Source organism: Falco biarmicus, chromosome 6 (assembly GCF_023638135.1).
Source record: "Falco biarmicus isolate bFalBia1 chromosome 6, bFalBia1.pri, whole genome shotgun sequence".
Classification (NCBI taxonomy): Eukaryota; Metazoa; Chordata; class Aves; order Falconiformes; family Falconidae; genus Falco; species Falco biarmicus.
The window spans coordinates 66,608,048-66,631,813 of NC_079293.1; the positions used below are offsets into that span (position 1 = coordinate 66,608,048).

At 44.1% G+C, this 23,766-nt stretch overlaps 1 protein-coding gene across 4 annotated transcripts in view; it reads right to left on the bottom strand.

Annotated features, from left to right (window-relative positions):
* SOBP (sine oculis binding protein homolog) overlaps nt 1–23,766 on the bottom strand; it is a 118,973-nt gene that overhangs the window by 30,301 nt on the left and 64,906 nt on the right. For 3 of the 4 annotated variants that reach the window (XM_056343677.1, XM_056343675.1, XM_056343676.1), the window contains exon 5: nt 22,742–22,837. The exons of the other annotated variant lie outside the window; for it this stretch is intronic. In XM_056343677.1, the coding sequence (XP_056199652.1) occupies nt 22,742–22,837 (96 nt within the window). The remainder of the gene's footprint in view (nt 1–22,741; nt 22,838–23,766) is intronic. 4 annotated transcript variants of the gene reach the window in all.

Below are 23,766 nucleotides of genomic sequence, written 5' to 3' on the forward strand. Positions count from 1 at the left end.
GCAGCAGAACTGGCTGAGTCTCTCAATCTACCTGAGGCAGACCCCCCGCACACATTTTCCCACCTTTCCCAAACATGTAAACGCCTTGAGGGACTACATCAGCTGCTTACTTGGAAAAATAATGTTGGGGAAAGACTGACTTGATTAGGGAAAGATTGAGTTGACCGTTAGTAAAAATGGATTAAAAAACCCCCTAAAGTTTTCCAAGAGGAGTGTTGCTGGTTTTTAGTCTATAGAGCTTTGAAGGGAGTCAAAACTGTTCCAGATTTGAATGCGTGTGATTCACACTTTGAGAATTGCTGGTTTTGCTGCTGGTAATGGTACGCACCACCCTGTGTCCCAGAATACATTCAGTTTAAAGAGCAGCCCTCTCTCTGGAAACCACATTTGATTAGAACAACCCTGGGCCAGACCCAAAATCTGCTTGGATCAAGGAAAACTGTGTCACATCAGTTTCAGCCCAGGACCGAGACATGTCACATCTCTTGCAGATTGGGCATGGAGAGTGGAATTCATTTTCCCATTTCCTCTGGAGTTGGGGGCTGGAGAAGATGAAGCCAAGAGAGAGAAATAGCTCTGCCACACACAGAGGAAGCATTCTGTGTCCTCTACTTTCTCTTGCTGTGAGGCACTGATCCTGGCTGAAACCCAGGCCCTGTTGGTACAGACCCAGCTCCCCTTCCCCCTTCTATTAGTACAAAATCACCAGTGGAGAGAGGCTTATTATGAGCAACTGTTAGGCTCGCTCTTGGACACTCCCATATCGAGCAGGTAAGACTGAAACAAGGGCCAGAGAAAAGGAAAGATGGGGAACCCAACAGTCTGCACATCCTCCAAATAGTGAGGGAAGGGGGGAGGAGGGGAGAGGAGAGGAGAGGAGAGGAGAAAGCAGAAAAGGAAAAGCAGAAGAGAAGAAAGGGAAAAACAGAAGAGAAAAAAAGAAAAGAAAAAGCAAAACCAAAAAAAAAAGAAAAAAGAAAAAAATTACTCTGTCTCTGGTAGGTAGGCTTTACCACGACTACTATGGTCCCTAGCTATCTTAAACCACTGTTTTCTAGGATTTTAGCCTTAAAAATAATAAATGAGGAGCTATAAAGGTCTGAAACTGCAGCCTAGAGCCAAACATATGGTGAACTAATGTGTGTGAAAACTTCCTTGTCTTCTTCTGCTAATGTCCCTCTTCTGTTACTAAGAAATTCCTGCTATGCAGCTGGGCATCCTCCGACAGTCTGTGAGGGTGGCAGGCAGCAATAACTTTACTTGTGACTGGTACCCAAGGGAGGGAGGACCTGCCCCTCACATATCCCACTGTCCACTATGATGCTTTTGTCAGGCCCAAAACATCTGCTGATTCTCAAGGAATGGAAAATGCATGTTCTTTTTGGTGTTTACATCTTCTTTCTAAGTAGGAAGTATGGATGTGGAAAAAATAAGTGCCAGCAGGTCTTTCCTATTCAAATGAAAAGGTCTTACTTATCCCTCTGTTTAGACAGTATTTAGCACTGGGGCGTACCTGACACCCAGCTATTTACATAAATCAAATCTATTCTTAGTAACCCTGGGATGAATCTGGGATAGCTCCACTGAAGCCAGTGTTGTTTTTTCAATTTGAACCACGTAACTGAGAGCTGAATTTGGCACAAAGTATTAATTTCTCACCAAGGAGGGTACATTACAGCAGAAGGCATCAGATGCACTATTTGGTAAAGAACACAATTACAGAGGACCTTTTAGTAATGCATTGTGTTACTGTAGATGGCACTCATTCCTTGCCTGTGCATATGATGCACACCGTGACTGCATAGATTTTATTATGTAAATGCATCACGGTAAACCCTTTCATACTTATAAGATCATGCAGATGATTTTCTCATTGCATGACATGCATAACAAAGCAGCTATGTGGAAGCTGCACACCAGGACAAAAGAAACCGACATATTTAAACCCTCACCCTGCAAGCATATTGCAAGCAACGTTCTCGAGTGCTATGCTCTTCAGAGTCCTCCTCAAAGAGGACTAACCTTGTCTTGCTTTCTCCAGCCTTTTTGGTTCCCTAGGTCTTTTCACAAAACTCCTTCTGACAACAATTTTACAGGCTAGAGCGCCACTGGAAATATTCCTCATTGAACCAGCTGAGATCTGGCTGGCAATGAAGACAAGTAGCCATTGCGTACAAAGACTCCTATCTGTATTTGTTCAATGCAACTGAAGTGTTTGATTTTCTTTTAAGAGCTTTTCTTTAGATTTATTTTAACACCCATCCCGGGTCAAGTGCTCCTCAACCAGTGACTTTCAGCAGTAAAAGAAGGAAGGTTATGTAGCTTGGATGCTGAGACGGGACTTGCCGGATTGGCATTAGTCATTCCCTGCAAACACAAAATTCCTGAGTAACTTCGGAGAAGGGGAAGAGTAGTCAGTGAAACAATCCAGTCAGCTCAGTATTAGCTATGTACTTTAATTGCCCAGCTCAGGTCTGCGGACAGAGTCAGACATCTCAGGAGGGTGGATCACAGCAGGAACCTAACTAAAGCTCTGAACTGGTCCCAGCCAAACTCTCTGCATCCATTGCAGAGGGAGCAAAGGGAGGGTAAATCTCAGGCAGGTCTCTAAAATTGGGAGGCTTGCATGTTCTTTATTTTCAGTCTGTATCTTTGATCCTCCTTTTAAAACGGGGAGGAGGCTTCCCCCTACCTGAGTAGCCTACTCGGAGCATACGTTTTTTGAAATGGGAATCAGGTTGTCCTACATGTGTGCACAACATCCAGTACAATCAGCCACATACAGCGGGTGCCTTGAACCACCACCATCAAATGACCAAAGTGCACCATTACTACGGGGTTCTTTCCACTCTGTGGGATCAGGAATCACAAGGGGCTTTGCCCAAGCCCTGACCTTAGGATTTGGTCCTCTGTGGCGAGATACAGACATGCACAACTTACGCGCTTGTACACATCTTGTTGCATGAATTGTTACATGGAATGGCTTATTGCAGGATGCAATATAGTAATGCGGGAAAGGAAGACGAAGTATAGCATATTTACTAGTAGACATGACTGACAATATTGACTGTTCTTCACATCTATCAGGCACATTTATCACTCTGTGATATCGAGGGAAGATGACTGGGAGGTGGGGACATGCCAGTTGACCTCAGGCACTTGTCCAAGCACAACGAGAGATGTGAAGTATGCGCAAGGGTTGAAATTCCATTACAGGTTTTAAATAATTAAACACTACATGTTTGGAAGCTCATTCCTTCCTATTACTTTTTAAATAATTAATCTGTATTTACATCTATTGAACTTCATGGAGCTATACACATAACAAATTCGAGTCAAGTCGCAGAAGAGAGATTTTTCCCGTCTGACAGCATTACAAATGTTTTTTGTTGTATACAGTAACTTCAGCCATTAGGGATCAGTCAAAAACCAAATCTAAGCTAGATGCTGTACATCACAGGCACATGTGTAAGGGGTTTTCTATCAAATTATTCACAAGTAATCAAAACACTAAGAGAAACTGTAAATCCCCAGAGGAAAAAAATGTGCTTCTAACATCTTAGAATAGTAAAAAGTAATTCAAATTGGAAAAGAGTAAACCAAAAAACTGCATGTTTCGTTCCTGTTGAACATATTCATTACGTTCAAGCTAATGCTGTCGGTTCCATCTAATCCATAGTACGGTTTGATTAAAAGAACCCACAAATTCCTGCATTTCTGCAGTTGAAAATACTAATCTCAAAGCCTAGAATAACAGATGTAATGGAGTAACAGAATCTAGAACAGCAGAAAAAATAATCTTTATCTAGAGTACTTATCTTCCTACTATACGTTATTTCCCTTGATTTGCTTCTGGTTCAAGCTGAACAAGCTGTGAAACACCCAGCAGGTTTTACCTAACTGGAACTACACATGATGCACCAAAGCAAACAGCCAACACTGTTCAAATCTTCAAAACAATAAAGCCCTGAAACGGGCTCTTGAAACCACAGCTCTGCCCTGGGAAATGAATTTGTAGCAATGGCATCAGGATTACTTATTTATTGTACATGTGATTTCCAGCTCAAGTTAGCTTCTATTTACAAGTAAGCAAATAAATATGCATTCACTTATGCAATTCTAGCTGGCATCTCTACAAATTCAGTCCAAGAGTCCAACTACGTTATTTCCTTTTCAAACAGCATTACTACTAATAGAAATGCTGCTGGCTGAACAGTTCCTTCAATTATAATAAGTGGAGCAAAGCTGCCTTCAAACTGAGATCTCAGTTACACCTGCACAGTTATTCTGAAAGTTAATTAGATTGCACAGGGGTAAATATGGACTTAATGTGCTCTTCAGAGGCCTCGTAATGGCAGAAGATGCATTAGGGAGAGAAGAAAGAAACCAACTTGACTTTTAAATCCCAGGCTGGCTTTGCAAGGGAAGGGAGCAAAACCATCTGTACCTGTAGGTGAAGCAGTCATGTGTTAGAGATCATGGAAAGCCAGTGTCACTTTGCAGGGGATAGGTTCGCTTAAAAAACATACTGCAACATTTTTATTATGCAGTTGTTATTAAAAAAAAACCACCACCACCACCAAATCAAGGGCAGGTATTGGATCCAATAATGACAATTCTCCTGTTTGCTCCTTTGACCCATGCAACTCTAATTTAGAGTCCTGAGGACAGAAGCTGTGCATTTCTGAACAGCAGAAGACAAACAGGGCTGCAGAAGAAGGGACCACGAGGTCAGGTTTCAGTGAAAGCCAGGCTTGCATGCCGGGCACGGAGATCAAGGACCGACTAACTCAAAGCACAGGAAGAATCAGCGCTTCAGATGTCAGCTGTTTCAAGGATTACAGGTCCTCCTGTTCCTGGTGTCAAGGTAATAATCAGAGCTGCGGACACACGAGGCTTCTCGCAGCGATAGCCGAACGTGCAGCCCTCGATTTGGATTCAGTTTGGGGGATTTTGTTTCCTTTTTAGACAAAGCCAACAGTGCCAAGTATTCATATTTCCAGGCTGTTTTAAGGATCAAAACCCATCTTAATAAAAAGACGAGCAAAATTCTAAGCAAAGAATTATATGGGAGCTTCACATGTAGTAGGTGGAGAGGCAGGATTCTGTGACTTTTTATCAGAGATACTCGTTTAGAGATTGATGCTAATGACAGATCCTTAAAAATGTCATGTCTACCCCCCATCCCCCCACCCCCCACCCTCCAGTATTCATGTTTTCACATAAATCCTGATTTTGGCATATTACATTATTGTGGAGACATGTTCTGTGTACTGGATGGCTTATGCAAATTAACCAAATGTCCTATAAATTAGTCTCGAAATGCCTTGGATAATGAGCTGCTTGCATGGTGAGCAGTGCACTATTCAAAGAAGACTCTTTAGAGGTTGGTAGAGTAGGAGAGCATTATAAATGTGTCCAGGCAGGATGCTCCACCAGCACTCTGTTCCTCACCCCGAAATGTAAGGCTGACTGACTAGAATTGAAAAATGCAACGCTAGGAGATACCTAAAAATTGAAAGCCCCAGTAATTATCTGGTAGGCAATATGCCCCTAGTTACTGAAGCCCAAGCCTGCAGATCTTCTTAGCTGACTTGGCCAACACATTTAAACTGTCTGCAGGCTGAGTTTTCTCCCCTGCATAATGTGGATTTTCACTGAAGGCCTTTTGACATATGTTATGTATGTGAATGGTATTGCCTGCACTGCTTTCTTTTGGAGATGTGTACCCTGCTACCAAAAGTCATACCTCCCTTGTGTTCCTTACCCAAGATGGAGAGAATGCTTCAAAACAACATTCCCAGCTGTATTTTAAAAACAAATGTTTTATGTCAGTTACCGCTTTCTTGTGAAGTGTAGATTTAAGAGCAAGCTTTATGTACAAAGAGCTATTTCTCTGCTCCTGACTCAGGCAGTGCTGTCTAAGGCATGTTGAGGTAAATGATAATAAATCAGGCGACAAATCAAAAATACACCACTTGCTTTTGGTGTGTGCTTAATTGGCATTCCACCTCTAATAATTACATCCATATTGAATTTGTGTGTGGGCACCTTCATTTGCAACATCACAATAATTAAATGACATTAGTGTTCAGAAGCAGGTATGTGAGAAAGTGCTATTAACATTACTTGGCAACAATGACAGCCTTAAGGATGCCTTTACCTTGCATTTCTTTATTTCTTTATTGTCACAGAACTAAAGTGGGAAGGGTGAGGAAAAGAGCATGGACCACGGGGATGAAAACCAGAGCTGGGTTTTACAAATGGAGCAATTGCCTTGCCTCCCTCCCTCTCCTTCTGGTACTTCCAAGGCCCCACATTTTCTGCGAACAACCCTGTGAAGCAAGCCCTCAAAGGAAGCCATTTTATCCCTTTGTCCTGCAGTCACCACGGTGTACTCCTGAGCACCCTGCCTTGGAAATGTCTCTGTTCACTATTCACAGATAGCATAGGAAGCTCCTCAAAGCACACAAGACTGCTATGCAAACGGCAATAAAGCTGACTCTCCGCTGTCAATGTTATAGGATATGGCGAGTGGCTGGGCCAGCCGCTTGGAGCATAAGCTTTGTGCTGACCATGGCTAACTCTGATTTGGTGGCGTTTTATCCCAGCTGACAATTGTGCAGACAAAAGGGATGAGGTAAAGGCAATGCAAGCAGGAAGAATTCATCGTCACAATTCCACATGAGCTTCAGAAGTGCAATTATGCCCATTTTATGAATGGGGAGCAGAGACAAAGAGAGATAAAGTGACTTGGCCAGGGTCAGGGGGAATATCTGTAACAGGGCGGAGGAACGAACAGATGCCTCATTAAGGACTAGTCTAATACCAGGCATCAAGGCATTCTTCCTTGCAAGAAACTCAGGGCTCGCGTTCAGAGTCACAAGACACCCAGTTTGGTCATACTGAGAAATCAAACTGTGAGCAGCGGCAGGTAACTGGCAGGTTTGTAGGTGGCAAAAATCATATTTAGTAACATCTGGGACTTACAACATTCAGGGAAGGCGACTTTCTACAGCTAACAGCACCGAGGAGCCAAAGACTACAGGAACTTTGAAAACAAGTGGGGGTATAAAAAATAAGTGATTTACCATGGAACCTGGGGAAGAAGATAGTTAAACTGAAAGAAAGAAAAGATAGTAGTGGAGGAAGAGATATTCAGAAGGGGAAGAAAGACCTAAGGAAAAAGTTGCAAGGAGCAGAAAATCAAAAACAAATGACAAAAATAAAATGCAGGAATAGCAGATATACTTAGGTGAAAACAGCTCAGCTGGAGTGCCACAGGGACGATCCCTGCCTTACTGCAGCTTTTGATAAACGTGCACCAGCTTGCATGAATCTTGGATGGAGGACCGTGTTTGTGCTGGGGACAGTCACAAGAGGAGCAGCCCGAGGAGACAGGTCCCAGTGCAAGGGTACTGAGGCAGGTAAGGTGCAGCGGCCGTGCCCCCACTGTGCACTCCACTTGCTGCCTGCTCAGCGTCTGCAGCAAGTGTAATGTTAGCAGCAGCTGTTTCAATAATGTTTTAAACCTTCCTGCCCTCCTTTTCAGAGCTCCAACATGTAGATTCAAATCCCTGGACATTCACAAGCAATTATTTTCTAATGATGCTAGAAGCAAAGCTTCCAGTCCTGCAGCTTCAAAAAACCCTGCCCAGCCATGCTCTGCTGTTGACCTTTTCAAGACCTAAGTATATATGAGATACCTAAATAAGATAATTGGCCAAGTATAATGCTGGTGGTGTAAGCTGGAGGCTTTTTACCAGTGGTGACATAGGCCCCCTCTAAGCAGGAGAGAAACTGCAGGAACTCCATCCTTGCTGGTTTGCCCCCTGCATTCAAAAGCCTCTCTGAAGCTCGCTCCTCTCCTGATTTTGTGTGATTTTATTCATGTACATCCCAGTGTTAGGTTTCACAGTGGATGTGCTTAGCTGTACAAACTGTGCCAAGTGAGCTTACCGGAATGGCAATGTTGTGCAGGAGATGGTACACTTTTGCAAAGGCGGTCCCAAGTTCCTATTTCCCACTGTTGCACAAGAACAGCCTATCATGCCATCTAAGATATAAATGTTTTGTGGCCTTGCAGATAAGCTAGATAGACAGCCTATCCATCATCATGACTCCGCATCACCACCACAGTGAAGGGATAAGGAGCGAAAGCTGATGGCTTCTGCACAACAAACAAACAAGCACAGAGACAGTGTTTGCTCATTTCAATGTGCAAAGCTGACTTGTTTAAATATGAATATGTTGCTTATAGCCAAATTTTAGTGACAGCAGCCCTGTGGCATCTATCACTGTTTGTACTTTTGCTAAAAATAGTTGCATTGTCTCTGGATTTTTTCAGATGCCACATCTGCAGGTAGTCTTGCTCCCTTGACCTCATCTCTACCCATTACCATTTCCTCCACCCTCCAGGGTATATCGTGCTCAGGAAGATGCTCCCCACGCAAGGTTCATGTGATGTAACAAACACCTGGAACCACTTCCCTGTCCACACCAAAAGTCTGTGTGTGCCCTTTTCTCCCTCTTCTCCTCTCACTTGCTCTCTATCACACTGACAGGCAGGGGTGCCAGGCACAGCTTTGAAATGCCCCCAGTGCCTTCACTCAAGAGTGAGGTTGTCTAAAAGGGAGCATATACTGTTGAGACTGCAGAGTGGTTTCTCTCAGACCAGATCACGATACTCACTGCTTTTCCATTTACAGAAAAGTGAGCTATTTTCTCTTCCCACACCCCAGCCTACAGCATGTTACAGATACGCTTTAGAATCGAAGCACTGGCTGGAGGAACTAATAGATCTTTTCCATCTCCAGGTTTTCACTGTATATATATCCAGATGAAGCATCTGTCTCAAATTCAGGGTGACCTGCCTTGAGTCAGGCTCCTCCCAGAGCTCACCCAGGCACTGTGTTTACAGCTATGAGAAGGAGCAAATCCCACCCAGGAAACAAGCAGCAGTGAGAAAACACACAACGTGAAATCTAAACGCTTCTGGTTCCCTCCAAGTACTGCAATCCAGGCACTCTCCAAACGCCTCTTCTACGACAGAGCTACGTAGAGTTCCTGGGGGATCAACACGGTCCAAGCTATTTTGGATTTGCCCTCTTTGCAGCTTTCTAACCCTGCAAGCACTGAGAGGTCCCCATGCCCACAGCAGCTCGTACCTCCAGCATGAGTACCCGCATTCATCCGGATGGATTTTGGTGCAGGACCCGGGGTTTGCATACCAAGGATGCGGCACCTCCACGACACTCCTGCTGTGGCAGTGTGCCGTGGTACTGATGTGCTGCCCACTCCGCCACTTAAAAAGGTGCTCTGAAAATAAAAGGCAGATTCTCCATGCCATGCAAGATTTTGCAAGCTCAGCACCTAGGAACCTGCAGCCGGCCAACAGAGACCACGAACTGCAGCGCCCATCAGCCCACAAACATTCAAAAAGGCATTTTGTCTCCTGCACACGGTGAACCTGCGCTAGTGGCAATCCTCAGCATTTTACAGCAGAGCTATTTGCCCCGCTGTGTTAATCAGACTTGCTTTCAGCAGGTTTTTCTAAAAGCACTGGGGGGGATGGGGGGTGGGGGGCGGAAACTGGGCCAAACTCGTCTACATCATGGCTCCTCCCAGCACTCACACTGACTCAGCTGAGCTGGAGGCAAACAGCGGTGGGATTATAGTAAATTCGACGGAGGCAAGCACGGACTGCTTTCCAAGTACGGGAGCAAAAGACTGCAGCTCACCCACGCAGCCACTGCGGTCTGCTCAGCCCCCACCTCCTGGCTGAGCGCAGATGCGGCCACAGAGGGACAGCAGCTCAGGGACACCCAAAGGGACACATCTCACCAGGGCAGCTTTGGAGAGAAAAACCACCACTTCTGTCATTGCAGCTGTGTGGTGACTTAGGGCAGTTGAGATTTCAGTGAGGTCCCCACAGAAGGAGTCTGATAACCAATGCAGACAAATATCTCCATTTCTGCGGGGAGCATGTCAGCAGCCAGGCCCTCTGGCTATTTCCCTTCACCAACTACAGTGACCTCAAGCTAATCTCATTTGAACTTTGGACAGCCTGAGCTCATCCAGGCCTCACTGCCGGGGAGGCTTTCAGCCCTAGTTTGTGCTGGAAGAAAGAGGGACCTAAAACCAGGCTGCTGGACTGTGCAAGGGCATCAGCTATAACCCCTCACTAAATGAACATGGCGTGGTAAGGACGACAGCACAGAGCCCTGTGGCCGTACACCGAGCACACTCGCTGTGGAGAAAAGCACTTGCTCAACACAGCCCTGTGCAATCTCTCAGAAAGGGAGGCACAGGGTATGCACAAGATAAGACCGAATACATTTTCCAGGCTCTGCGCAACCCCTGTGCCTGTAAGGGAGTGCGTGCTCCTGCCAAGGATGCTGTTCCTCCCTGGGCACGTGCTCTGGCACGGGCACCATGTGCTGCGGGTGTGTGCACACCTGGCAGTCTAACCTGCGTGCTTTTCCCAGGGCACTCTGTGCTTCCGATTTAAAGAAGAGACTGGATTGTGAAGGATTTGGTGATTTACATGAGATATGGTCCCGGAGTTTTATTAAATCAAAGTGAAATAACTAATAAGAGAAGCATTTACCATTTCTCTCTACTGAGCTAATCTCTTAGCTCTTTGTTATTTTAGTTTCCAGCATCCTTCAGCCCTTATGACTCAGTGCCGGGCCAGCTGTAACACAATACACCAGCACAATGTCCTAGTGCTGCCTCCTGGCATTACAGAAACTGGTGTTTGGGACAGATTCTTATCCTTCACACCACTCCAGCAGCAGAAAGGGGCCACGGGACTACATTATGTGCACATCACCTTTTGAGCCTTCTGTTGTCAGAGTGATGTAAAGACACCCCTGGCTCAAGCCAGAATCTGGCTCTTCACTTAATGTGTTTAACAAATCAAGCTACTGTTTGAATCCCAAAGGCACAGAGAGGGTCAGTAACCACATGAGCACCAAGTGCTTCTTCCCTGGGCAGTCAGGAACCCACGCTGCTAGAAAGTGGAAATGTATCGGGTGTGTTAGCTTCCTAACCACAAAAAAATCTCTCACAAAATGACTGTTTCCCATCTTGGCTAAGGAGATATTAATTTCAGTGGCATGTGCAGTAATATTCATTCAGGACTGGCCACTGGTGGTCAATTATTCCTCTGCCTGTCTAGAAGAAGCATGTTTATTCCTCATAATAAAAAGTATTAGTACAATACAGAGTTTATTGCTCAATTAGGAAAGTGACATGCAGAGTTACAGCCTCTTGCAGAGAATACAGCTAGAAATGAATTTTTGCAGCAAGAAACGAATTTTTGCATGAATGAAATACCACCCTCCCCCCATCAGATACACAAAACCAACACAACTTAAGAGCTAGCTGACAGGTATTTTAGGCCCGATATTTAACGAGCCTGTAAAACTGAGTATTGTATTGTATATTAAAACTCTAGACTATTATTGTGTTCCTTTCTCTGCTTAAAACATTTTTAATTGATTGTTCAGGCACTGATTTCTAAAAAAGAAAAAAAAAAAAAGCACAGAATTGATTTTTGGTCCCGAGCATAAACAAATCTGTGCATTGAGCAGAATTGGAGAACACTGTATACAAGCACAGCTTGATCACTTTGTGAGATCCACACTCACTGCTCTGCTTGCTTCAGTTATTATGCATTGCCTGGGCAGTCAAATTGTTTTTGAATACCTGAAATTAAACCCTGGAACCTGTTTTCTGTCTTAGATTCTAATTCGTAATAAATGAACTTCTGTGCAAATATCAAGGATGCTGTTGTTTGCTATTTGGAGTATAACACAACATTAAATAATAGACACCACTTTGCACTTCTAACATTTTAATCTCAATCTCCAATTGCATGCAAAGGCAATTAAGTAACAGCATCCCCATTTCAAAGCCGGAGACCTGACATCTAAACACAAAATTAGGAGATACCTAAATTCAAGCATACAAGCAGTCCCTCTGCTTGAATTGAATGGCTCTACATGCAAGCTTGAAGTTAGACACATGGAGAAATACGCAGTTCAACTGATGGCTGTAGCTATCAAAAATGTAGGTGTCATATGGAAAGTTATTTATCTAGTTAATGAATAGATACAGGCACATCTAAAGGTGGTTTAACCAATCCTAAATAAGCACCAAATTATTTTGAGTAAATCACACTCTAGAGGTGCTTGCCTTCCTCCATTAACTATGGGACCTAGAGATGTCCAGCCCAGATGTCAAATACCGAGATGCTACAGCTGGGTATATGAACGGAACTGTGTCCTAAACCAAAGGGTACTGTGGAAATGGGAAGAAACATGGCACAGGTGAAAACTAGAGTGAAATGTGGATCCAGCTGAAGCTCGGACTGAAACATCCATTGCCTCACTGTGAGTGCAACACTTGACCACCTGAATGTCACTGGAGTGTTATCCTGTGGCATATCGAGCACAAGGAGACATGCGTGGTCCTTAAAAAGTGAAGTGACCTCCAGCATAATGAAGGCTTCACTAAAATTGATGCTAGTGTGGTGCAAGGCGTACAGCATGGAAATAATTCATATTACTACGAGCAAAACGGACCCTGCTTGTAAAGAATAGCTGCACTCAAGATGTTGCTGCATGTTGATCTGCACGTACACCCACCTGAAAGACTCCTGTCTGCAAATGAAAGCATGAACAAGAAAACTCGGGTAAGGAAACAGACACTTCTTCCCAGAGAGAGAAACAACAGCACATCGATATCAGACTCTGCAAGACAACATTTATAAAGATGTTGACAGATATCATCCCCTGTTTAACTTATGGAGCCATCAAAAGCTCACTTCCATGGAGCATTTTTGGACCCTTTAGTTGACTAAATCACCAATTTAGAATCTGTCAGACTTCATTATGCAGATCAAGAGTCTCTCCTTGGTTTCATTTGCTATGCATTAATAAGAAAGCATTGGTGACTGCAGCCTCTCGCACAACCAAAGCCTTTCTGCCATTACATAGTAAATTTTGTTCTTTCTAGTGTTCAAAAAAACCCCCTCAACATAACAGCGACACGGCTTAGTTGCTATGCGAAGCCTTAGAGCATAGGGATCAGTTCCAGACTTTGGTTTGATTCGAACCAAGCCAAGCAATTCACGCCTAGATGTGATCTTATGAGGTCTTCCTGCTTGTCTGCTTCTCTCACCTGCAGGTGAAGTGTGTGCTCGGGCCAGACCAGCCCCAGGATCCCCACAAGCCTGTGTGATCCCGATGTGCGTTTACAGCCTTCCAGCTTGATGCCTGGTGCAGTTAAAATACTCAGCACCAACAGGCAGATTTATTATGAATGCTGGTAGGGATCTTTTTTCTCTCTCATTGACTAGATGTGACTCAAAAAGTTAATGGTAATTGCTCTCATCTTCATTTAGCAATGAGAGAGAGAGAGAAATGGGAGCAATTTGCAGATCTGAGAACAGGTCATTACAGGTGTGTTATATTAGTGTATTCATGAGCCCCCTGGGACAGCCGTGCTGCGATATCCAATAACTTTCTTAATGTGTAATTACACACCATTGGACTATAATTGATTAATTGAAAAGAGAATGTAGGCAGATGCTAGGCCAAGGCTGCTGCTGCTCATTAAATGAATATGTCCTTGCTTCTTTTTAATAAGTTAAGTGAACTACTCAAAAGCAATTAAGTGAGAACTGAAATTCATTAGATTTTAAGTAATTATTGGTATTAACTTCTATAATAAAATTCAGGATTTATATTTTGGGTTTTTTTTTTCCCATTCTGAAAGCAATGTAATACACGTCACTGCTGAAATGTAAAAAAGGTGTCTGCTGCAGACAGCAGTGAGCAGTGAGATACATGGTCCTTGCGGACAGATCTTCAGTGTGCCTTCAGATAACTGTGGTATTAATCTGCCCTCTTGGAACATCATTCCTGGAAGCCCTGCACAATCCTAGGGATTCCCAAAGAGAGGGGGCCACAAGCTTAGTATTCCAGCGCACCCCCAAGCCTCCCTTCAGGCCAGCTGAATGGTGGGCCAGGCTCTTCCCAACCCTCCTTCCCACGGGCTCGATCTTAACTCTGAGAAATAAAAAGAGCATGGGCTCCTGATTTTCAAAATCCAGCTCTCTTACTGCCCTATATTGGCTCTTAAGGTGGGCAAAGCCTTCAAACTCCTTTTTAACGGGGAGGAGTACAAGGCATGCAGCAAGATGAGGCATAAGCCGACAGCACCGCTATAGAAAGTCACATTGGTCTACGTAGGCACCTTTCCAGACCTGACAAAACCCGTTCTCCTGAACAGCCTGCACGAGCGAGCGCCAGGGTCTGGGCTGCACAAGGACTCGAGCACCGAGGGACAAATGCCAGCTTTATGGCCTGGCCCCGTGCCGCAGGTGCAGCTGTGGCGCGGTGCGGTGCGAGGGATGCTCCTCCCAGGTAGCTGCCAGGGTGCCCCACGGGCCCTACTGAGTCATCTGCATCTCCTGCACAGACCCCAAAGAGAAAATATTTATAGCTCTGGGTGATGACTCTGGAAATTTTATTTCCAATTTATGTGGAAGGAAATCGGATGAATTTTATTTCACCGCACTTCACTTCCTTTGGAACAAGGCATATCTTTATTCTTTAATGTTCTATAAAAACTGTCTGAATTTTATTTAAATTGGTTATGAATGCCAGTTTCATAAAGCAAACCACAATTCACAACTGGTTTTCTTTCCAAGGGATACAAAGTTGCTTTTATTTCCCCCCAGTTTTACAGAGGTTGGAGGGGCAGGGGGGATGGCTGACGATTTTTTTCAGGCTTCTTTAAAATTTATTGAACCATTATTAAGAAGTAGCCTGCTAAAAATGCATTTTCAGCTAACAGTTTCTTAACTTTTTACTTGTTTAAATTTTCACTCAGTAAAAAGATTGGTGTTTTTTTCAAATCATTTTTGAAAAAGCAATTTTTCAATGAGAACATGTTTAATTCGAAAATAATAACTTCAGTAAACACAACAAATGAGGAAAGCAAAGAGTAAAAATAGAGTAATACAGCACAGTATTGCAGTGAGGAGAAATTAAGGTTGCAGAAATTATTCAGAGGTCACCAGTAATTGCACATTTATTAATAAAAATTTTAATGCTTGTTCTGGGAAGGAAGATGACAGGATTGAAGCTGTAATGGAATTTTAATTATTTTCCTTTTTTAAAAATGCATTTTGCCTCTCATTTGAAATAATAACAATAATAACAACAGTGATGTTAAAAATTAGAAAACATGCCTCCTTCTGAGGAAAGGCAGGCTTCTGCTCACAAAGTGTCAAGTGTCACATCCTAAAATAATGCTCCTGTATTGGTATGAAGGAAAACGCTAAACTAGAGACACTGGGGTGAAGTTGCTTGCTATTTCTAGCATGCCCAAGGCAAGTGCTGTGGGAAAGGGGATATGACTTGCTCTTGGCTCTCAGAGGCCAAACACCCACATCGGTAGCTGTGGTCCTTCCCACATCTGCCCTGTCCCCATTGCCCACCTTCCCATGCTGGCCACCCTTCTCACTCTCACACCTTTTACTCCGTCTCTTGAGCTCCCTGAATCATATTCCTTAATTCGTTCCACTGAACTGAAAGGGTGGGGATTGTGTAGAGCTACTGAGGGTACCAGCCTGCTTGTGCGGGAAGCTGCATCCCTGGCCATGGGAGAGCTTTGCTTCTTTTATTCCCATCTCCTTCCCTTCTTTCTCCCTGCTTCCCATGCTCCTGGGGATTTTATACCTTGTATTTTACATGTCACTGGGAACTTGCAGAGACTTACACTCCTTGCTTGCTCTCAAGGGTTTATGTCATTCCCCTGCCCACCTCTGCAGGAGGCATGGGGAACCCCTCGCCCTGCTTAATGCTGTAGGTCATGGTCACTCATTCACCCCAAGTATAAAAGGAGTGAGGTTTGGGTCTTATTTCCAGTAGGGCTGCTGTCTCAAACTTGCTATGACAGGGTTGTATTTTCTGTAAGTTCCTACAGCTGGTCTCTGATTACAGCCTTCAACTTAAATATTATTAATAAAGATCATGCTTTCTACACTTCACATCAGCTGTTAAATGGCCTACAGCACTTCTTGGTCAGAGAGGGGCAAGACGTCCCAAAGCAGTTGTTCATCTCTTCCTGTCTACAGAATACAGTGTGTCATTCAGAGCCCACTTTACAATTAATGGGAAGGATCCTATTGATTTCACTGGGCTTTGGATCAAAGATTGTGGAGTCCTGAGCATGGTATGAGTCAAGACTCATATACTCAAAAGCATATTTCTTTAGAAGGTTGGTGGTGCAGAATGGAGGAAGGGGAACAAAAGGCTTGAAAGACTGAGGAAATCTCTCAGGACCCCTGAGAAGGTCTGCTGCAGCCCCAGGAGCAGGACCCAAACCTCCCAGGTCCAGCTCAAGCTGACATAAATGCGAGCAACAGCATTCGCTTCCATTACAGGGTAGAAAACCGTATGAATTAAAAAGAAGGACAAGGACACAGCCCATGTGCCGGGCAAGACAGTGGCTGCATTTGTTCTAAAACAGTAAACAGATCCGTGTAGACAGGCATAGAGCCTATCATTTCCTGGGGACAGCATATCGCGGGGCGGCTGGCAGGCTGCAGCTCTGTATTTGGTCCTGCATTATCCCAACGAGATGCCTATCAGGGTGCAGCGGCCGAGGCAGCCAGCGCCCCGTGGTGCCTACCCGCACAGGCAGGCAGCGGGCAGGGAGGGTCAGCTGCAGCCAGGCGTCAGGGCTCCCCTCTCTCCCCGGGGCTGCAAATCTACCCGTAGGTTCAGCGCTGCCTTTTTTCAGCATGTTTACCCAGTGCCTGTGGACTTCAACAGTCTTTAGGAGCATGCATAAGGTGAACGCCATACAGCCCTTCACTCAGCCTGGCAGCAATTAAGGACCAGAAAAACTCTACAGTAATTTTGCCTGGTTTGTTGCCCTTGCTTGAAAAGAAACAGAATGCAAGTTTTTTGGTGGGGTTTTGAGGAGGTTCTTTTAAAAATATTCTGCTGTAACTCGTGAACAATTTAGTTTTTGAAAATGAAACGTTACAGGCAATTCGTCTACAATATCACCTAAGCCTCACTGTTACTTCAGTCACAAGAAAGTTTGAATTTCATGTGGCCAAAATTACTGAGGTTTTAAGAATATCAGTATCAATTCAAAGCTACAACTGCTTTTCTCAGTATTTTTGTTCCAGAGCCGTAACTGCCAATCTGACAACTCTCTGTGCCTGATCCAAAGTCCCTGAAACCAACAGCGGGCTCTCTGTTAGCTGTTACGGCTTTTGCCACAGCCCTTTGCTCGAATCACTGCGTACACCACGATGCAGCTGATGAAGCAGTACCAGTTGCTCTCAGACTGCGGTGGCACACTGAGCAAGAAACTGATGAAATCCATTGGTAAGCCACCAAGAAATAGCACCAGTGGTGAGATGCAGCAAATGTCGTGATGCTGAAACACTGGTAGGCACCGCTGTGGAGGTTTTAACTCTTAGCAGGCTTGGTAGCCGTAGCTCTACAACCTGGAGCTCCACAGGGTGTCGTAGGTCTTATCGTCCTCTCCCTTTCTGCCTCTCCAGGGTGGCAAAATCGCCTCCTGACTGCAAGGTTGTACCTTAAAGGCAAGATGTGGCCTGGCATCCCTCGGAGTTGCTGGGTGGCCATGCCGCTCCAGCTTTCTGGCCAAAAGCTCTGTGCATCCTAAAGCCTGGGCCAGGATGAAGGAAGCACTCTCCCTCTCCCTCTGCCAGTTTGTACCCAACAGGGTGAAGGAAGAACCAGGGAGAGCTACAAGGGGAAGAGCCTTTGCTTTCTCTCTCCCCTCTCTGCTAAAAATAAGGAGGTAGCATGGGAGACAAAAAGGGTGGAAAGGCAAGAGAGGGGATGAGCAAAGCTGTCTCCCCCTAATTCAGTCCTCCTTTGAAGGCACTGTGATTAAAAATGGACTGAGAGGTATTTTCTTTTAATGCTGAAACACTATCAGGGAGCGGTTTTGCTTGAGACTGAGGCACAGGAAACAGATCAGGTACCTTAAAAAAAAGAATTCAGACCTCACTTTCTGAAACCAAAAATCTTATGGCCTCCAAAGGATACCAACATGCACATTTACATTTAACCTGACTATGACTACAAAACCTACAGGCCTCATCTGATCACAAATACTCTCAGTGCTTTTTAAAATCAGTCTTGTACGTATGAAATCTTTTCCGCATTCCCGTACCGTAACACTGAGGTTAACCTGCCTGCATCCTTGCGGTCCTGTCCAGATGCCCGCCATGTGCCATCCCTCATGACCCTGCCTCTAGTGCTGGAACAGCAGAGCAAAGCAAGATGACTTCAAGCAAACATTAGCTGTAGTTCTGGCTCCTCTCAGCCTTGCCATAGCCTCCCCAAATGCCTTTTGCCCGTAGAACATTTGCATTTCAGTTGTAGATGTGTTTTCAGAGCTTCCTCTGCCTCCTTTTGTTAGTAATTAAAGATAACTGGCCACAGGTGAGTTTGCATTAAATCAAATAACAAACATGTTTTATTTTGTGTCTTTTACATAACAGCTTCCAAGCACCAGGACTATCTTATATAAATCATCGCATACTGGACTCACAAATTTATCCTCCCAGAGCAGAACTACTAGGAGCAGACCTTTTGATTTCAAAGAGAAAAAGATCATGATTTTACTGCAGGAAAACCATGGATCACAGCTGGGTGTGGGGCTGGAAATTATTTTCTTTTTCCCAGGGTATTTATGTTTTGTTTGGTTATTTGTTTGCTTTACATATAATCCCATAGCGGTGGGTGGCACCCAGATCATCACCATAAACAAATGGTCTGGAAAGCAACCTGGCGTTTAATTTCCTTAACCCGTCAAACCATCCTTTGCTCATACAGCAGCATGCCAATCTGAAACCTTGACTCAATATTCTGGGTAACTGGGAAGGGGGAAGGATGAACTGTTGGTTTTTCTTTCCCACTTTTGTTAAAAGGCATGCAAGCATGGCTCTTCCTACCCTGACTAACCTGGGTACGTGCCAGATGGATTTTTTTTTTTCTCTAGGCAATGGCTCAGGAATTTCAGTCAGCTAGAGCCGGGGCTGAGGGCTTCTCACTGGCCTTTTCACTCCAGCCTACCCTTTCTCCACAGTTAATCCCATCTCTCTCGCCATATCCACTATTAGCTGGCCTGTACCTCTCCTCGACAATCAGCTTCCAGAAGACTAAATTCTGCCTTTTCCTTCTGGAAACAGATGTGCCTGAAAGAAAAGCTTCCAGCCACTTATGGAATAAGAAATTAAAATCCTGAGGCAGTGCCTATGGGAGAAGAGTGGATAGTTGGCCAAGACAGCATGCTGGCGGGGCTCTTTAAAAATAAATTTCTTTTATGTAGTTCCCAGTATCTATCATGGGTAGCTAAACTTAAGAAAACATGATTCTCAAAATTACTGAAAAGTTCACAAGGAAATTTTGATGTCCTCATCGACTAGAGCATCTTAACCACTTCACTTTCTGTGCTCAACAACAAACGGCACGATAAAACGTATCAGGATTTAGTGTGGGAAACGAATACCCTAACCTAATCCTGTAACTGCACAACAGCTTTCTATACCAATCAAAATGTTTAATTGGCACTGCTTTCCTTAACGTGTAGAACTACTGAAAGCACTTCAGGGGTTTCTTTTGCCTAAATTATACCTCTTTCCTCCTCCTAATTCCTGTCAAGCTCGCCCTTGCCCCCCTCCCCCCCAACAGCTGAGTGGTAGCTCACCACCCAAATTATCTCCTCTTCTGAGGACTACGCAATGAAGACAGCACACCATTTGTAATACTCTGTCACTACACCTTCAAGTCTCTCCAAGTAGTGAGGAGTTAAAGCTTGCCGTGTGTGCCTGTGACCTGCGATGTTAAGATTCAGCTGGTGTAGCTGGCTCTTGCGGGAGAGCCCTGGCACACAGCGCCAGCAGCAGTGCCCCAGCCCCTGGGTCCTGCCTGGCAGCACCCTCCCAGCACCAGCATTTCCCAAACAGAGGAGCCTGCACTTGTCGGAACAAACCTCGCTGAAAAATGGCAGCTGAACCCTAAAGCAAAGAAAGCACTTCTGAGCCGAAGCTTCCAATTTCACCTGACAGGCTATTACAGTACTTACTCTCAACTGCACTGAGAAAACTCCAAGGATTTCCCAATTCTCGAAAGCATAAACAAGTTTCAGTTTCTCTTTCATTTAAAAATCTAAGCTTTTCACTCAGCCAGCATCTGACTTGCACTGTTACACTCTGGGTAAGTTTTTACCATTGGGATAAGATTTTTTTAGAGGAAGCAGCTGTCCCCACTCCTTTCTTTCATATTCCGCCCTCCTCCCAAGGAGACAATTCCTAGCACAACTGTAGGAATACTGACTAGCCTTTAGAAGAAAGATGCTGTCTTTATGGCCAGTTTCTGTGAAATTCACTCTACTTTCAAGTACACTTTAATATAGCATCGTTTCCCAAAAAGCAGAAATATAGAAGGAAAACCACTACCTCTCTGTGAAACACACGGCATCTTTGACAAATAACACTAGTCCCACCACTACCACCAAAGCCTAGGCTCAACATCATATTTTCACTGAAAGTTCCTAAAATACATCTTTAAAGATAGCAGAGGTACATATTAATTATTTGTCTACTTTTTTTTTCCACATACAAATTGAGTACAGATTACAGCCCTGCCAATTTTGTTTCCAACAGCACAGGAAAAATAAAACTATGACAAATTGCTTTTATTACTTCCTTAAACAAGAACTGAAACTTGTCCAAAAAAGCACATGAAAGACTAACTTGGATGACTTGAGCTTTTGCCAGGTACAGGAATGATATAATAAAGCAAAAACTTATAATGCATATTAATAGAGGAATAATTAAGTGGGCATTAAAAGAATGTTTTATGGTAATAGCACAAAGGGGGTTAATTGGTTTGCTGATTGCTTGCACTAAAAATAAAGCAGATTTTCAATTAAAGTAATATATAACTTATTTTATATTGTGTTCTCTTCCAACTCTAGTCCTGCACTCTTCCAACACCAAGAAGCCCTAATGACTTCGGGGGCATCTTGGTGTGCTGTGGTAGCTTGCCAGGCCTGATGTGACCAGCGGCACAGTAATTAAGCATGGCCTTGAAGAAACGGTTTCACTTATTTGGCACAAGAATTGTGACTGCACAGGGGAATCGCTTTTTGTGTTTGTCTAGTTTCCTCCCCTTAGGACATAACCCTGCTGCCCCCAAAACCAAGAGGAGCTTTGCAAGGTGTTTAAGAGGAAGCAAGATCAGGTCTTATGGGTCATGTTGCTTTTGGCTGGGGACAATTATATTGGGAACAAACTGACCTTTCTGAGTGACACCTGTGGCTCTAAAAAGCATTGTTATTGCCTAACCAAGGGTTGGCTCGGCACAGGGGATGCCTGGGGAGTAGGAAAGCCTGTGGGCCCATTAGTGCAGGTGTGGCCAAGATGCTCTATGCTCTGGCCAGTGCTGGGAGCAGGGACTGGCCAGCACCCTTGGGCTGCTGCCCTCCAGTCTGGGCTTCTCTGATCAACTGCCTGAATGTGGGGGCCGGCTTCAGCACTGGGTTACGTCGGCTCATCGGCTCGACTTTGCTGGATGTTGCACCTGGGACACCAAGATTAGCATCCTCTGCAGGGGAGGCAGACACAGGTTTTAATGCAGAGGAAACAGCTTGCTCCTCCACCACTGTCCGCCTCTTCTATCGTTATGAGAAAAAAAAGTGCTGCTGTTTCAAAACATAACCCCGTGTTCTGACTCTCCACAAACATTTCCATTTAGCCAAATGATACATTTTACTTAAGTACGGCTGAGAAGAAAGGCGAATGCAAGGGAGAGATCTGCCAATTCATCTAAAACTCCCTTTTTTGAAAGCCATGCATGAATCTCTCTTAAATGTATTACAATTCATTCTCTGTTTACTTTAGGCAAACAGAAAAACTCATCATGGAGCACTCATTTTCGCAAGCTAATCAAGAACATTAGGTCCCAACAGATTCATTTAATAGAAATATAATAGGCATTCCTGCTTGCTTTTAATCTTGCCTAGCTGCAAATGCTAAAATGAACAGCAAATTAACCCTGCCTTGGAACAGAGATCCTTTCACAGCTGATATCATCTCTCTTACGGCCTGTAAACACTCCAGGCTCCCTAGACGTGCTTTCCTGGCTTTTGCTCTTTCCCCGCAGCAGAGGAGAGGAGTGGAGAGGAGAGGAAAGGATTCTCCCGCCTGCATGCAGCTAGGAAGGGGAGGAACAGGCAAGCTCTAAAGGGAGCACTGTGTGGCAGCAGAACAAAACACGGCACTGCTGCCCGAAAACAAGGCAGAGCTAAAAGGTGGATGGGAGAGTGAGTTTTGGGGAGCCTCAGGGCAGGGGGCTGGGGACTGGGGGGGGCTTTTCGTGCATCACCAGCTGCTGCTTGCATGGCTCTCCCTGATTTACCGTGCGAGACAAGGTAGTACGACAAGGCCATTCACGTGCTGTCATCAAATATAAGAGATTTTTCAAGCAATTTGAGATCTTAAATCGTTCACGGATAGCAGAACTAGCATTAGAACGCTAAACAGGAAAAAAAAAACCTATCATATTTCATAATGTATGTCATAATGAACAAAAGCCTTTCAAAAAAAAAACGGTTTTCACTGTGCTAAAGTAACAATCTAGACTTGTTGTAAGTATGTTATTCTTACAAGTAGTTCGCAGTTATTCTTGAAGGCAAGTCTTGGAGTTTCCTTAGCATAGTGCTGCTGGGGAAAATTTTCAGCATGTCCATCTTCATCTCTAGCCTGAAGGGAAATATAATGGCCTATTTAGGGACTTACAAATAATGGAAGGAAAAAAAAATAGCTAAAAGCATAACAGCTCAGATCATTAAAACAGACGGGAATCCCAAAATACAACATTATTAAAAAGTTTCTTTAAATACGCAGTACACCTTTAGATATGAGAACTTGGGATGCTGTTTTCTTACATAGCTTAGGTTGAACATGCAAATTCATTGTGGTGTAATAATTAGAACAACAAAAGACAAACCCAAAATGAAATATTTGAGCTGGAAACTGTGAGTAACTCAGGGTTTCAATTTACTCCATTGCATTTTTCAGGATTACATCACATACGTACTTGTTTAAACTTTTTGACATGCTTAAGCAATGCCTAGATAATGTATTTGTATTTTCAGTTTAACAGCAAGGCCAAAAAAAATAAATAAGTTTTCATACTCATAATTTACATGTAATATTATTACAGATAAATGGATTCCCCCTCCATGTTTAAGTGAAGCTTTGAAAGGAGCAATCATCTAGCCAGAACAATGATCCTTCAGTCAAATGCGGTCAAAATATTTAATGACAAAAATGCATTAGAAGTTACCGGTTACTTGGAACTACGCTGTTAATTAAGAAAGCTGAAGTTTAAATGGAGACATTACCAGAGCCCATTAGCAGTCCTGCTTGCATATAGTATTTTTCCCTTCTCATCTATAGCATTTTCTGCTTTTGAGCTAAAGCAAAAGGGAGAAGCAGGTGAAAGGAGGAGTGTCAGCAATACACTCATTACACTGTTCATTTGAGTGACACTTGCACTCCGTTCCGCTCCATCTCATCTGATCCCTGACTGTTCGCTCTCTCCCTCTTGCAGCCTCCTGAAATTCACAGCTGAGCTGTCTCCCTCACATATGGCTTGCATATAATTATGCACATTCCATTTTACACTG